This window comes from Ascaphus truei, chromosome 5 (assembly GCF_040206685.1).
Source record: "Ascaphus truei isolate aAscTru1 chromosome 5, aAscTru1.hap1, whole genome shotgun sequence".
Taxonomy (NCBI): Eukaryota; Metazoa; Chordata; class Amphibia; order Anura; family Ascaphidae; genus Ascaphus; species Ascaphus truei.
This window is the reverse complement of record NC_134487.1, coordinates 122,535,320-122,552,990: the sequence shown is the minus strand read 5'-3', so window position 1 is coordinate 122,552,990 and position 17,671 is coordinate 122,535,320. Positions and strand designations below refer to the sequence as shown.

Sequence of the window (17,671 nt, the reverse complement as noted above, 5' to 3'; positions counted from 1 at the left end):
TTCTGTCCCTCAAGTTTGGGTGCTCAGACATTGTAATGCAGCGATAATGAAATATTAACTTTCTAAATGGCTAGGAAGTGGTGAAGTGAATGGGATGCAAGGTGTCTTGTGACCAGCAGGCTCGCCACAAGGTTTCTCAGAACCCAGGACTCTAGCCATGATCCGGAAGGGATGGCAGAGGCTTGAGTTAAGTTGGCAGAGCCGGTCTGGGGAAAAAAAGGAAAAACATACAATTTAGCAGCGTCATCTATTCAGAAACTTTTTGTTAGGTAGTGTTTCTCAATCGGTACAAATCCCTGCAATTACAGAGATTAGAGACATGTTGGGAAACATCACTCATAGGGTTGTGATCTACTGTACCATTGAATTGGAGACAACAACCGTGTATGAGCTCCAAGAGTGTATGTCAATAGTGCCTAAGTAGGCAAAATCAATGGTAAGTGGAGTTGACACCGGAACATGTGGGTTGTAAAACTGTAATAATCCAATTGCTTGGTAACGGGTGAAGCAAGAGAGGGCTATCACATTGGGGACAAAAGGTACTCACTCAGTCTCCCTAGCCCCGGCTGTGCCCGGTGTAGAGTACAAGTTACTCACGATAAATCACCGCTCTGCTCCCCCTCCTTCCAGCTACAGTCCTGACGCTGCTTCAGAAGCGTCTCCCTCTGCATCTGCATCCGGTGGTGAACGCTGATCCTCTCACGTGGCAGCAGGAAAGGGTAAGGATTGGTGGTCCATCCGCTCCGTGAAAAAAGGTAAGAACTCACCAGCAAAGAGGTTAAAATTGCTTCTTTATTAAACTACATAAAAACAAAAAACAAACAGCACAAACTACTCTCCCACGCGTTTCATGCCTACTATGGCGCCTTTTCAAAGACTCCTTGAAAAAGCGCCATAGTAGGCGTGAAACGCGTGGGAGAGTAGTTTGTGCTGTTTGTTTTTTGTTTTTATGTAGTTTAATAAAGAAGCACTTTTAACCTCTTTGCTGGTGAGTTCTTACCTTTTTTCAAGGAGCGGATGGACCACCGATCCTTACCCTTTCCTGCTTTACCATTGAATTGCCAGATCTTTTCTTCGGTTTACCTCTAAATCGATGTTTGGGATTAGCTGCTGTATGACTTGCATCAAACTTTCCCCATATCCAACCTCAGGGGAATAAGAATGCCGGGGGCTCAAGTCATCTACGACTGAACGGCAACCGAGAAAAATAACCAGACTAGGTGGGTCTAGTGCCACTTATATGCCAACAAGGTCAGGCCAAGGCCCAGATCTTTTTTTTGTTGCCCATTAAACCGATCACGGGGTTAATAAAACTACTTGGTGTTTACAGTAATCCTTACCCCCTTCTTATGCTGCTGCATTTAAATACAGCAATACTTTTCCAGTTCATAGACCATTTAGTTAGTTGGAGATATACAAAACGTCTGCCTCAAATAATGGTTTTGCTACAGTAGTTAATCGTTTAAAACCCATCAGATGATTTCTAAGTAAGAATTATACACAATATATTTTTTCGTTTTCAAAAAACCTAGTTGGCAGCAACGCCATTTTAAACTTACCAACAAAACCCAACAAGCATATACACTAAACTACTAAATCACATGCGCTTCACTTTTAATGACCACTCACTAGACTGAAATAGTTTATTACAAGTTGGGACGCACGCCATCTCGTTTCTACGACTTTGGTATTCATGAACTCACAATGATGAATTAACTTAGGGTCTTCTGCATAACTCCTTCACATAAGCACCGTCAATTACGGGCAAGTTATTTTCAGGGTACTTGTATATGATTATTGTCAGAGTACCGCTAAAGTTTAAAGTGACTGAAAGCACTTTCATGGAAGGTTGCCATAGTAATGGTAAATGCTCAGGCATTTAGGCAGCACAAAATGTCACAGGAAGAACACGGGACTTGTTAAATGTGTCCGTTAACTAAAAAGAAATACATTTGATAAAAAAAGCTGTTTTAAGAAAAAATAGACTTAGGAAAAACTTGTAACCTCTACTGTCAGGGGGCCAGCAACACTGGGCGCATGGGCCCTTTGTTTAACTCTCTGCTTAACTCCCACGTTGCCAAAGTTATTGCACACTAGCAATTAAACAGAACACAGAACAAAGTGTCACTGTTCCAAAACGCTCCCTGATTAAACACACCAATGCTGCACTCCACACATGACCATGTAACAGAGCCGATATACAATAAGTGATGCTGCTTATGCACCTGGTGTATTAGAAAGCTGTGGCAACCAAAAAGTACGATAGGCACAACTACATCAATGCAATAAAGTATACTAGTGCGCACAAGTATAATTAAATAGATAAATACATGTACATCACCCAAGCCAGACTGTTTAGAAGAAACAATCCCGCATGAGGAAGGTAGAAGCAAACATGAGTGTATTTGCAGTGAGGAACATGCCCTGTTTCAGACCGCTTCATCATGGCGGCCAAACTAGGTTTACACGCACACGCATTTTCTCACTCATGTATTGTGTTTCCTGCGTGTTCATGTTTCTAAAGAAGACAACTTTCAATTTTGTAGCATTGTTTTTTTTTTTTTTTTAAACAAAAACTCACTCCTTTAAAAAAGGTCTCTAAACAGTCACATCTAAGTATTATTTTGATACAGAAATCATTTTTTTCCCCAAAAAGGTTTTATTTGACAGCAATCCCAGTGCATATAGTACAAGTTCACGTTTCACTCCTATTTCCATTAAAATCATAATTCTGAATTGTATAATTTAACTTTAAGAGATGCAGGCCATATACTTCAAATATTTCTATTATAGGTATTAGGGCGATTGGGTATATTACATTATACCCAATAACTCATCTTTTTAAATGTTCATTTTGATTATAAATGTAGTGATACTCTTGGATGTCCTCAGAAATTAAGAGGCTATTCTTCTCCAAACAAAGCGCACAACACTCATCGTGAAAAATGTAATAAACTATGTTTATATATAAGGTGTTTCAAGGTTATGCGTACATCAAGGTAGATTAATCAAGCATAGAGCCACAGAGTGGCAGTTACCAGCGTCTGCAACCAGGAACCACCAGAGCTTCACTCTCCTTTCCACCTACAGGTAGGTGAAATGCCAGATAATTGATGACTCTGCCACAGTCTCAATGTCCTGTAAATAGCATCAATACGCTTAGTGGATCCTGGGGAGTGGTTGTCCTTTGCTCGCAAGTAGTACACAGGTTCCTCTGCAGACCTCACTGTGTTTCCCGATCAGTCAGGCAGCGTGATGGCGTGGTCCCGTGGGCCCTTCTATGACGTCAGAGCGCCCGCTCTGCTTTGAGTAACAGCGTCTGCCAGTAATGATTCAGACCTCACTTGGCAACCACAGAGGCAGGCAACAGTGCGGCACATGCGCAGAAGAGGAAATCAACTCGGTGTTCAGCAAACCGTTTGACAACAATAAAATACACCTTGGAGTATGCATAATAAAAGTATATACAGGCATACCCCGCATTAACGTACGCAATGGGACCAGAGCATGTATGTAAAGCGAAAATGTACTTAAAGTGAAGCACTACCTTTTTCCCACTTATTGATGCCTGTACTGTACTGCAATCGTCACATATGTGCATAACTGATGTAAATAACGCATTTGTAACAGGCTCTATAGTCTCCCCGCTTGCGCGCAGCTTCGGTACAGGTAGGGAAGTGGTATTGTTGTTCAGGACATGCTGACAGGTGCATGCGTGAGCTGCCGTTTGCCTATTGGGCGATATGTGCTTACTCGCGAGTGTACTTAAAGTGAGTGTCCATAAACCGGGGTATGCCTGTAGTATATAGGTTGAATGGTATCTCTCCGAGCGACATATGCTTGTCTCAAAGATTAAGCCATGCACGTGTAAGTACACACGGCCGGTACAGTGAAACTGTGAATGGCTCATTAAATCAGTTATGGTTCCTTTGATCGCTCGGAGAGATACCATTCAACCTATATACTTTTATTATTCATATTCCAAGGTGTATTTTATTGTTGTCAAACGGTTTGCTGAACACCGAGTTGATTTTCACAGAGGAGCATAGCTGTCTGCACATTACCATCACTGATATACATATTGTATTTGTTTTATATGTTTATCAGTTACTACTGGTCACATTTATCATGTCATACCAGGGTCTATTCAGCCACTACCCTTGTAACCTGTAGCCCCAGTACCTACCAGTGCACACCCAAAGTATTCACTTATTACACAGGTCCACACCAGGATTTCTGTGCTGTTCTGTTACCAGTGGTTTATTAAAATTGTCTGGTACACATAAATAGTCTGATCCGGAGCCAATATGGCTATCATTTATTAGGATCAACCTACCTCCAGTACGTTGTTCTATCATCCATATTTTATACACGTTTCTACTAATAAAGATTATGTTTTAAATCAATCACAATTCTCCAGAGTGTGAACCTGAGTGCTATATTGGGTTCTCTCTCTCCTTATCTAAACCTTTACATGGTAAGCAAAAGCCTTGGTGGGTTTTTACAATCTATATTGAATGTCTTGTCGTGATATGGCCTGGACCACAATTGTGTTTCATGTATACAAACATTATCTTGCAAATGACAGTGCTTCTTTAATCACTACAGGCATACCCCGGTTTAAGGACACTCACGAGTAAGGACATATCGCCCAATAAGCAAACGGCAGCTCGCGCATGCGCCTTTCAGCACTTCCTGAACAGCAATACCGGCTCCCTACCTGTACCACAGCTGTGCGCAAGCGGGGAGACTATAGAGCCTGTTACACATGTGTTATTTACATCAGTTATGCACCTATATGACTATTGCAGTACAGTACATGCAATAAGTGAAAAACAGGTAGTGCTTCAGTTTAAGTACATTTTCGCTTTACATACATGCTGCTGTCCCATTGCGTACGTTAATGCGGGGTATGCCCGTACGTACTTTCCATGTGTTATACATGAACGAACGATGGTTCCAGCAACATTAGAAAAGGAATCAGTACTAAACTGAAAAGTTAATAACTTGCGCCAACTTACCGACTCGAGCACCTAAAGCGTAACTGCAAATCCCAAAACAAAATCCCATGCTAATAAATGTAATATGAATATATCCAGTCTTTGCCAGAGAAAATATTTGAGAAATAAGTTATTCCTAATGTTTCATAAAATGCACCTGAAGTTGTGATCTTTACAAGCCCGGTGATCTGGCATTCATTTAGGACAATGACCCCGCTGTTAGTGCTTGCTCGGAATGGCAGGCAGTAATGAGATGTTACAATTAGGAAGGAACCAAGCACACCGCTCCAGAAGCTGTGACCAGATCTACGCCGAGCTCGGCATCAGAATCTTACACGTAACACGCCCGAGTCTCACACAAGGAGGGATTGAGACATTCAACTTGAAATGCACATACTCCGCCAGATATACAGTATCATATACCACAATCCTGTTTATACCTTGAGTACTGAAGAGAATTGCAGAGCTGAATGTCGATTCCAAGGATTATGCAAAGTGATCTAGCAGTATATAGATGTTCTGAGCAGAGAAATGCCTGCCGCAGTTTAGCAATAATATTGTAATAGTACATACAGGCAAATCAGAAGCATAGGCCACATTTCCTAAACTTGGGACTTCCAGCACGTCAGTTTTTTTTGTTTAAGTGTTAAGATGCTCATACAGCAGTTTTACTGATTATATATATATATATATATATATATTTAATAATAGCTCATAGTAGTCAGCAATCATTACATTTTACAGAGCAGGTAGCCAGCATCATCTTGAATTTATAGAAAACTAGCTGATATACCTGGCGTTGCCCGGGATGTAAATACGTAATAGGTAGTATTATTTATAAATCGTGGAACAATAAGTTGAGTATTTGTTGGAAAGGTTGGATAATAATGTTGAAAAGAAAGATGGAAGAAAATGTAATAGGATGTTGTATAAAAATGGTTTATTGTAAACACACCAAAGTACAATGTATATTTTGGTGACATAAGTGATGTAAAAATGTGAGGCGTGTGTCCTGCTAGGGTGTGAGCGTGTGTGAGGCGGCGGGTGGGTGTTCAGTACGGGTGGCGCGTGGGTAGTGAGTGCTGGCTGTGGGTGGGGGTCCTGCTAGGGTGTGGCGATTGCGGGCGACAGCTGGTCAGTGATGTTGGTGCGTAGGGGCGGGAGGCGGCAGGTGTGTGTCGAGTGTGTGGGGTGGGTGAGTGGCGGCGGGAGTGTGGCGGGTGTCTGTTCAGTGCGTGCGGCGGCTGTGTGGCGCAGGGGTGTGAGCGGTGGGCGGGCAAAAGGCAGAGGCGGGAGGGCGGCCGAAAGGCGGTGCAGGGGGGTGGTGGTGAGGGGAGGTGAAGGGGGGGGGAGGGGAGGTGGTGTGGTGGTGAGGGGAGGTGGGGGGGGAGGAGAGGTGAAGGGGGGGGAGGAGAGGTGAAGGGGGGGGGAGGTAAGGGAGTGGGGAGGTGAAGGGGGGGAGGGAGGTGAAGGGGGGTGAGGTGAAGGGGGGGTGAGGTGAAGGGGGGGTGAGGTGAAGGGGGTGGAGGTGAAGGGGGGGTGACAGGAGGTGGAGGAGGGTGACAGGGGGGGTGACATGAGGTGGAGGGGGGGTGACAAAAGGTAGAGGGGGGTGACAGAAGGTAGAGGGGGGGTGACAGAAGGTAGAGGGGGGGTGACAGAAGGTAGAGGGGGGGTGACAGGAGGTGGAGGAAGGGGGGAGGTGGGGGGGCGGGAGAGGAAGGGGGGGAAGGGGGGGAGGTGAAGGGAAGGGGGGGAGGAGGGGAAGGAGGGGGAAGGGGAGATAGAGGGGGGGAGGGGGGAGACGTGAGGTGGAGGGGGGTTGACGTGAGGTGGAGGGGGGTTGAGGAGAGGTGGAGGGGGGGTGAGGAGAGGTGGAGGGGGGCGAGGAGAGGTGGAGGGGGGCGAGGAGAGGTGGAGGGGGGCGAGGAGAGGTGGAGGGGGGCGAGGAGAGGTGGAGGTGGCGAGGAGAGGTGGAGGGGGCGAGGAGAGGTGGAGGGGGGCGAGGAGAGGTGGAGGGGGGCGAGGAGAGGTGGAGGGGGGGTGAGGGGAGGTGGAGGGGGGGTGAGGGGAGGTGAGGGGAGGTGGAGGGGGGGGTGAGGGGAGGAAGGGGTGAGGGGGGGAAGGGGTGGGGAGGTAAGGGGGGGGAGGTGAGGGGGGGAAGTGAGGGAGGGGAGGGTGGGGAAGTGAGGGGGGGTGCAAGTGAGGGGGGGTGCGGTGAGGGGGTAAGTGAGGGGGGGTGCGGTGGGGGGGTAAGTGAGGAGGGGTGCGGTGGGGGGGGGAGGTGAGGCGGGGTGCGGGAGGTGAAGGGGGGGGAGGTAAGTGACAATGTATCATGTGGCCGCTTGCTCCCCCTTCCCCCACTATCTGCCGGTCGTCGGTCCCTCCCCCCCGAAACCTTCCGTTGTGGACATGTGCAGACGGCGTCGCGTGCATGCGTCGGCCGCTCCCTCACCCGTCCGCCTGCTTCCACGTGGATCTGAGGCGGGAGGCGTGTTTGAAATTGTCGTGGCCGCTCCCCCACCCGGCTGTCCGCTCCCCCGCCCAGCTGTCCGCTCCCCCGCTTTGTCCCGTGCGGCCGCTCCCCCGCTGACTCTAGCGGCCGGGGTGTGAGCTTGGAGGCAATGCCGGAAGGAGGGGCAGAGGCGCAGGGGTTGGAGGCAATGGGAGGCACAGGGGTTTTGCGCTGGGAGGGGAGGCACAGGAACTGGAGGCCCCGGCGGCAGAGGTGTGCGCTCGGAGGGGAGACACAGGGGTTTGAGGCAGCGGGAGGCACAGTAGTGTGAGGCAGCGGGAGGGGTGTGCGCTGGGAGGGGAGGCGGCGGTTTAGTACTTACCTGGGCGGGAGGAGGTGGCGGTGTGTGTGTGTCACTGTTAGACCACACCGGCCAATGAGAGGTGTGCGGGGGCGGGCGGGCCAAGGGAGCCATCTCATTGGCCTGAGGCGGAGTGACGGGCCAAAGGTCCAATGTGATTGCCCCTAGACACAGGGAGACACAGGAGAAACAGACACGCATACAACTGTTTAAGAAATATATATATATATCTATATATCTATATATATATATATATAGATATATAGATACAGCTCAAAGTTGCTGCATAGATTTGTCTTTTCATATACCCAGCTATTTTTAAATACTTTTGAACAATAAAAGGTAATTGGGCAACAATTTTGTGGATAGTTAAAACATAAACCATAATCTCTGTACTGTGTCAAATCCTTTATATTAAACAAATCGGTTGAATACAATATACATTATAAAAACTGTTAGTGGAACATTATTAACAAGTTAGACGTTTGGAAACGTACTATGGCTTTTGGTATGTGCACTCCGCAAATTACATGTACAGTATACCTGGAACACAGGTGTCTCATTTTGACTCCCAAGCATTTAGGCTTTTTACACTGTCATGTTACAATAAGATTGGGGAGCAAAAGTTAAGTATTCTTAGCATTGGTGTTAGATTTTACAATCTATGCTTAGTCTGGCAAAATAGCAGTCTCCTAACAGGAAAGTGATTTTCAATTCTTCTCTCACAAGAACATGGACATGTGATTCTAGAGTAAATACAGTAGCAAACCAGTACACTGCCAACAGACTGCATTACTCTACACAGACTCAAAAAGAATAGATTATGCAACATCTAAACACCTATCTCTTATAGTCCTGTTGGCTGGCAGTACCTCTGTTATAATTGGCATCTCCATAAACAATTTTCTTCCAGTGACCTTATTTACATACTCTTTTGCAATAACTTCTCAGCCATAGCAATAAGGAAAGCACCAAGTGTGTACAACATTCAGCATATCACAATCGCAGAAATGGACTGCAGACAAGCACCAGTCAGCCCACCAAGCTAAACTAGCACATTGTCCTGTAAGACATTAACCCATTTGACATTTACAGGTTTATGCTCATGCCAGTTTCTGCCACAAATCAGATGCATTGTTAACAATTGTGATTGGAATATTTATCTTTAGATTGATAAATCATAGGTAATCCTCCTCCCACCCCCCCCCCACCCACCCCTCATATTGCAATAATGCAGGTAAGTTTGTGATCTCTGCGATTTGCATTTACTGGTTTGGCAGTCATATTCGCAGGTAAACAATAAGCAATGGTGGTAAACTTCATGCCAAAAATAATAGGATGACTTGCAAATCGTCCTTGGTTCTTTCAGGAATCTTTAAAAAAATATATATATATAAGCTTGTGAAATGATTCAATGCAAAATTAAGACATGGCACATTTTAATGTTTCTTTGCCGAGTCAGTGGCAATACATTTAGTATGCAAACTGCAAGTATTGTTCATCAAATAACTTAGGCATGTAATACTGATCTGATAACTATAGCGATAAAGCATGAAATCCAGACTGATAATGATGTGATCTTCATGTAAATGTATGCACTAGAGTACAGAAAGTTGAAGCCATGCACAATTCCCAGCGAATGGCAAGTATTTGGGTACAGAAGAGAGACAGAATTAACCCCATATTGCTATAGAACCTATACAGTTCTACCAAACTTTGGGTCTTAAGTCCCAAAATCAAATCTACTTGAAACAGTCATGACCTAAAAAGTTTTGGAAGGATGAGATGTATTGTGAATATTTTTTTTTTTTTTTAATGGTCTCCCCTTTCCTACTGTGTATACATGCCACAGACTCAGAGGTTAGTGACTTTTTCTAACAGGTACCACAATATTCGGATTAGGACAACTACAGATCCATACATGTAGCAGTGTAATAATGTTATTTGTGCCTTCAGCTGCTCAGAAAAAAATAAAAATTACCTAGTCTGCTCCCATTCCTGGGCATTGCCATGAAGGAGCCGAGGCTTCCACCAATAACACTGTGCGGTCTTCTTAGCGGGGGCTTCTTGAAGGATCCTGTGTATTGATGGAGGAAGGAGTGCATACTGTGAGACGTTGGAGGCCTGCCATTCTTCACAATAGGTTCTACCAATCCCAAAGGCCAACAGTTTCATCCCATGAGAAAATGAAAGATTGTGGAAGATAGGTAAAGACCCAAGGGGAAAAGAAAGAATTAAAAAGAAAATTACTATACAGGCCACCTTTATCAAACGTGAACACACAAACATTATGAACACCAACTATCTATAATTGCTGCAGTAAAAAAATGTTCTACAGCTCTTCCTTAAATTTTATTGTACAGTAATGTGTAAGTGGGAACAACTACAGTATTTGGAGATACGTCAGTGCTGGGATGAACAAGAAGCCAGGTCAACAAATGAAAAAAAAAAATTTGATGCGTTTTTGAATTACTGAACCTTTGATATTTTCTTTGCTTCTTTTTGTATTCAGAAAACCAAGATTATATAGTAAGCCAGGTGCGTGCCAATACTGAAAACTGATTGCCAAGAAGAGATCTTGAAACAATCTGTCAAAGATCTTGAGACCGAATCCTTATGCTTACATTTTGCTTTAACAAAAGCACAAAGAAAATGAATAGAATAGTGCTTGCGTGGTTTAAGGATACACAATACAATAGTAAGTGCAAATCCTTGATTCTCTCCTCTTTGAAATCCCATTGCTACACAAGCATCCCAGTACCCAGCTCAAAACAAGAGATCAGTAACAAAGGGGGTGTAGAAATTCAGACGTGTGGTACAGAATTACAATCTCTTACACCAGAAGCTACACCAGTGGTGGGGCAATTTAAGGGCTGTGTAATGTCAATAATCAGTCTGTACAAGAAAAAAAAAATAGCATCGATTTGGAGAAGGTATAAATCAATATTTTGTGTGCACAATTCATTAACATGCAGGTTAGGGAGACGTGCTAAGAGATATGGGGTCTATTTATCAATCAGTCTACTGGTTGCATATTGGTGGCATAAATGAAGAAAAACTGGCAGCACCAGATTTAGCACAGAAACAAGATCCTGTTAAATCTGGGGCATATTTTGTGCACTGGTTTTGCTCCAGTTTTGCTGCCAGGAGATTTTTTGTTTTTTGAGATTTTTTGTTAAATGACCCCTAGTGAGTAAACCTAGGTGGGTTTAGAAAGATAGTATAGTAATTTAATAAAAAAGGTGCCAATTAGTAATTAGAGTAAAGTGGGTTACATTTTCATGAAATACTTATTTTTAATAGTACGTCCACGCCAAGATGCTCGAAAACAAATATAAACCGTCACAAATACCTTTCGTTACACACACCCACGGTGGTTGAAATAATTGTAAAGGTCAGGGATCCTGCCTAAAACAGGTTTCACTTTGCAAATAACCGCAGTTTGATGACAGGGCATGAAATGTAAAGCAAACCAAGCGCCGGGGAGAAGGGGCTGCTGATGCACATGCACAACATAAGCTATAGCTGAAATGCAAGTTTAAATTAGTAGGTACCTGCAAAGAACATTTGCACCGTCCGAATACGGATCGAGACATACACACTAATTTACTGCTGCAATGCAACATCGGGCAGCAATGCATTTGTTCTCGAAAAAAAATCAACACCAGTCAGGTAATGGACAAGAGCCCTCTCCCCCTGTAAAACCTACGCATTGCTTAAATAAAATACTTGCGCAAGTTGCATACTAACACCCCCCACACACACACACACACACACACCCTCCCCCTCAACACCCACACACACACACGACCCAGCCTCTCCACACAAAACAATGGGCACCAGAAAACAACAAAATAACTGGGAACAAGCCTCTACTGTACAAATAACTTTGCATTGTGAAGCATTTTGCAGAAAAGTGTAAGGGGGGAAAATAATGGAAAGTCGCAACTAAATAGTTCATGTACCACTGGCATTCGTGCTTTACTACAAAACAAGGTGCTTATACGTTTGGGTTTTGGGCTGCCATTTCTTTGCATCTTAAATTATTTTTTGCTCTCTAGTAAATATATACATATACATCAGATCTATTTATTTTCTAAGGAGTTGAACAAAAAAAAAGGAAGTGTGATGTATATGTTTGAGTATTAGAAGAGATCACTTTTAATATAGAATGTTCAAAGCAGCGTTTCCTTCTGTTGAAGGGATATGTTCTTGTTTTATTACTGGGTGGTGAGGTGCCCCTGCAGCACGCTCACCAAATTGTTATATTACCAGGAGCTCCCTAGTTTAGGAGATATTCAGCTCCCATTTTCCTGGCACTTCTGGAAATACTTTTTAGAACGAAACTTTTCTGAAATCAAAAGAATTCTATAAGGCAGTATTTAACCTTTTTTGGTTAAGGAACCCTATAATTGTATTGTGAAATTCTGGGTAACACCAACCCGCCCTAACGGCACGTCTGAGATCAGATGCATTATAAGGAACCCCAACCCTCTCTAATGGTGTGTCTGAGATCAGATGCATTGTAAATGCAAGTTTCTGGGTTGTGTCCGAGTACAAGTAAATAAATGTAAATAATTAATGGACTAACATTTATAAGGAAGAAATACATATTCTGAGAACTTATCAATATGAACGTCAGTCGGTACACACACACACACACACACACACACACACACACACACACACACACACACACACACACACACACACACACACGTTAAAACATGTAGCTCTAAAATGTTGACCAACATGACATTTACATTATCTTGTGTAATGTAGACAAGTCACATTCATTTGCATGTATCTGAAAACTTCACTAGAATGGGGAATTCAGCTTTACAACAGTCTATAGTGGACTTTGGGCCTCATGCAGAGAGCAGCGCTATTAACAATCTCGCCATTTTCCGGCAAAAATCACGCAAAAAACAGCTGAAAATGGCGAGTTAGGAAAAAAGCGCCATTTTTTTTTCTAATTGAAAATCTCGCCGCGCGGCTGGCGAGAAACTACATCTCGCCAGTCTGAAAAATATCCAAATTCAGAAAGGCGCGCTCGCCATCTAGCGGCTGTTTTTGGCGCGATTTTCGTCAATTTTCTCCGTCAACTAAAGTTGGCAAGAAGCAGGAGCTCGCCGGCTATAGGAAAAAAAAAAAAAAAAAAAAGCGCAATTTTTTTTCTCCCTTTCAGCTGCGCGCATCTCCTCATTTACAATTCTCCACATGCAGTAATGCTAAAAATAGCGGATTTCGCCCATTTCTGCATATGGAGAATAAAACTCTCCATTAAAGCTACTTTTTCTTAAACTCTCCAATTTATTCTAGCGCTGCTCTCTGCATAGGCCTTTTTGTGAGATACTATTAGTATATGGTATATACTCTGTAAATGACATTGCTTCATCTTTTATAAGGTAACGAGTAGTGGTGTACCGAGTACGCGGAATTACCCGGTACATTTTCAACTACCCGGACATTACCCGGACCCGGCAACTGAGAAGTGGGCCCAGCGTTGGGTACACCCAGTGCCGGGTAATGTCAGGATAGCTGAAAATAATCACATCACTTACCTGAAGCCAGCGACGGAAGACATCTCTTCATAGATGAGGTCCGGGGGCAGCGGCAGCATCAGAAGTGTCTTCAGCCGGCGTGGGAGCTGCAGGAATCCAGTACACAGCACAGCAGCAGGTAAGCAGTTTGAGCCGGAAAACCATGTGACCGGAGCAGAAGCGTTCCTATTGGACAGCTGTATGTCCAATAGGAACGCTCCTGCTCCGGTCACATGGTTCCCAGGCTCACACGGCTTACCTGCTGCTGTGCGGTGTAATGTATTCCTGCAGCTCCCACGCCGGCTGAAGACACTTTGGATGCTGCACCGCCACAGGAGCTCTGCTGCTCTTCATAGGATGTCGCAGCGGTCTTCCTCCACTCTACAGTTAAGTGCAAACCGAGTTCCCGGCCGGGTAGAACAATTTTTTTTGGCCGGGTACCCGTTCTTTTAATAAAACATTACCCGGTCCAACACTAGTAAGGAGCGATGCGTTGTGGAGGCCAGCGGCAGGAAGTTCAATACTTCTATTGATACTCCTAATAGTAACATAACCGTTTAGTTTCTATATTGTGCCTCCAAACATTCTGGCAAATGTGCAGACAAATCTCCTCTCACCTCCATACACGTCGTCTTGCTTCATTCACCTGCTACATGTTGCAACACATGATGAGCAAGCGCAAGACTCAGCTACTCGCACAAAGACACAAAAGCCCTAAGGAGGTTAGATTTATTAGCAATGCTAGATCTGCACATCTTAAATGATCGTGCTGTGTGTGGGATTATGTTACCACTATAGAGACACCCAAAACCACTGAACTCATCACTATGTCCCTGAAAGGGTTTGGCATTATGTGCGCCTTTCTATATAGTAGAGCTGCGATAAAGGGATATGCTGTCTCTGGTTAAGGTCACTGGCACGGTCAAGGAATGTTTAATAGCTTTGCAAATATCAAAGACTGCCCGAGAGATAAGAAACATTATACAGTACATTACAATACATAACGGTCAGGAGCTCCCACCAAACAGAGCAACAAATGCAGGGCCCGAGGGTCAGGTGTCAAGTAACAAATAAGGTGGGAATTTGTGTGGGGGGGAGGGTGGGGTTATGATGTGTGTGTGCGCAAAATTCATTTCCAAATGGGGGAAAAAAAATAAAAGTTTGGTAAACCAGGCACCATTACATTTTGAAGTCTACTACATATGCAGGTATATTTGGGATAAGAGTATAAACGGTTGTATATGCATGTAAATTATTGATACACACTTTCCTTTTGTGGTTTTGTTTCACCAATGATGGCAGCATATTTAGAGATATACAGGGAGGGGAAAAATTACCACCAGGCACGATTATACTCAACAGTAGGTGAAATCGACATTATAAAAAGGTCATACTCGCACTACCAAAAACCTCATCTTTTGTATTATATCAAGTAAAATACAACAGATTTACCATACAATGTTATACTTCTAACTACACAATAGTTTCAATGGTGATTTGATGTGACCTTGACAAAATTCATAGTCACACATTAGGAAGGAAAATGGTGGGTCATATATATGCATGGATGCTTATAAAAATATCATCCAACTAAGGGCCTCATGCAGTAAAGTCTGATAGAAAAAAAAAAAAAAACAATCGCCAGGGTTTTTAATTCGCCATTTTTGACAGCGTTGCTATCATGGTATGCAGAAAGCCCCGAATACCTGTGATAGCAACATTTGCAAACATGGCGAGTAGCCGGCGACGAGATGATCGGCCCTCTGAAAAGGGCTCACCTGGCAAGTTATCTGCTGCAGAGAGAGCGCCGCCTCTCTGCTCAAATCAGGATTTGTGATTGTATATCACAAGAATTAAGAAATTGACAAGCTTGTTTATCTGTTACTGTTTATTAATGTTGATGTGTTACAGGCGATCTCTACAATACAACTCAGGTGATCCAAAGAATGTGAGGAACTCCAGAAAATTTCTGACCTTAAAGTGGCAGCATGGGACAATGTATGGAGGACGAAAACCCAGAAGAAGGAGGCTGACGGCGCGCATGCAGACATTTAAGTATAAAACTCGCAAAGCACGCAAAATAATGATACCAAATCACATAGTACACTGGTACCATGAGTAACCTTAAATGTATCACATGGAATGTGAAAGATGTGCACTCAACTATAAAAAGAGCCATAATACTACAACATTTAAAAAATTTAAAGGCAGATGTGGCGTTCCTTCAAGAAACCCACTTCGACGAATCAGAACACAAAAAGTTAAAAAGGCAAATGGGTGCAGGAATGCTGGTCGGCCGCCTTCGATGGGAAGAAGAGGAGAGTTGCTACTGTAATCAGGAAAGGGTTGCACTACAGTGTAAATAAGGTGGACAGCGACTGTAAAGGTAGATATGTTATAGCGGACGTTACGCTGGCAGGAAAGAGGGTTATCATGGCTAATATATATGCCCTGAATAATCTCGATACAAGCTTCTTCTCTGAAATACGGATGAAAATAACTGTACTAAACCAAACTACAGTCCAGGTTCCTCCGATTGTGGGAGCGGATTTTAATCTGGTATTTGACGAGAATAGACAGAAAAGGTAAATATAAAAAAAAAATTAAAAAAAAAAAAAAAAAAAAAAAAGAACAGAATCAAATACCAGAAAAACACAGTTCTGCTAAATTTCAGTCATACGCTCAACACCACTGATATTTGGAGGCATTTACATCCCACAGAGCAGGATTTTACCTTCTACTCCCACCCACACACGTCCTTCTCCAGGATGGACTACTTTTTGATCTCCAACAATTTAGTAAATCAGGTTAGCAGAGCGGAGATGGGAATCCTAACAATCTCGGATCATGCCCCAGTGTTTCTTTATGATGGGATGGAATAAAGAACTTACCTCCCAGAGCGGAGGCAGATTTCCAGCCGCTCTGGCAGCAAACAAACAATTTAAATCATTTTTGCAGACAGCATGGAAGGACTTTGCTACTAATAACAAACAGCATCGAGAGCAGGAAAATCTAATCTGGGAAACCGCCAAAACGGAGGGAACATTATAAGCTATCTGAGCTTCAATAAAAAGAAAGCAAATTAAATCAATATTAGCAGCCGCAACATCACTCACAAAGGCATTTAAAACTTTTAAAACATACCCCTCAAAAGGAAATAAAGATTAATTCTTATTAGCAAAGTGAGAACATGAGTTGATCATGCAGAAAATATTAGAGTTCACAACATCCCTAAGCAAACTTAAATACCATAAACACAGAAACAAAAGCACGTAAACTTCTTTCAGCGATTTCGGGAGAGAGCTATATACTAACAATAATCACGGCAATTAAAATAAATAAATGAACACAGGGAACAGGTCAACAAAAACTAAGGAGATAATGGAAGTGTTTGAGGAATTCTATAAAAAATTATACGCAGAGAAACCGTATCGTGAGCTGAACAGTGAGGCCTTCTGGTCCCACACACAACTCCCCACGCTAAACAAAAAGAATTCGGACACCCTAAACTCCCCCATAACAAGTGAAGTATAAGGGGTAATATCTACGCTAAAAACTGGCAAAGCCCCTTCACCAGACGGTATGACGGGAGAATGCTACAATTTTTTTAAAGCAGGAGTCCGCACCAATCTTGGCAGATATATTTAATAAAGTAATGAATGGGGAATCACTACCGCATACATTTAATTCAGCATACATAAAAGTGCTACCTAAAAAGGGAAGAGACCTGGAAGACACAGGATCATACAGACCCATATCACTACTTAACCATGATTTTAACCTTCTCACAAACATTTTGGCAAATCGAATCTAACCCGATACACACGTTAACACCAAATCAGACTTGGTTTTGTCCCAAATAGGAGTTCCACGGTAAATATTAGGAGAGTATTGACAATTATAGACTACTATAATAGGAAACATATCTCCAATACAGTAAGGGACAATAAAATTATACTTGGCCTCGATGCCGGAAAGGCTTTTGACCAGATCGCATGGAAACATCTGTTTCACACACTGGAGAAATTTGGGATTCAAGGAAACTTTTGCGAATGATTAAGGGCATATACGACAAGCCAACGGCAGCAATTACGATTAACAACCAAATGTCAAACAGGTTCTGTCTGAATAGAGGGACCCGCCAGGGGTGTCTGCTGTACCCCTGCTGTTTATACTGGCCCTGGAACCGCTGTCCATATATCTATCAAATATTAAGGAATTTGAGGGGATAAAAATGGGAAACTGCGAGAGTAAAATATCCTTATTCGCGGACGATTTTTTTATAGCATTAAACTGACATACAGCACTACGG

The 17,671-nt window shown here is 43.3% G+C and overlaps 1 protein-coding gene across 14 annotated transcripts in view; it reads right to left on the bottom strand.

The window, feature by feature from the left end:
• CDK17 (cyclin dependent kinase 17) overlaps positions 1-17,671 on the bottom strand; it is a 170,706-nt gene that overhangs the window by 52,596 nt on the left and 100,439 nt on the right. For 12 of the 14 annotated variants that reach the window (XM_075600556.1, XM_075600557.1, XM_075600555.1 and 9 more), the window contains one exon: positions 9,798-9,962. The exons of 1 other annotated variant lie outside the window; for it this stretch is intronic. In XM_075600556.1, the coding sequence (XP_075456671.1) occupies positions 9,798-9,962 (165 nt within the window). The remainder of the gene's footprint in view (positions 1-9,797; positions 9,963-17,671) is intronic. One more of the 14 variants, XM_075600566.1, reaches the window with a different exon arrangement.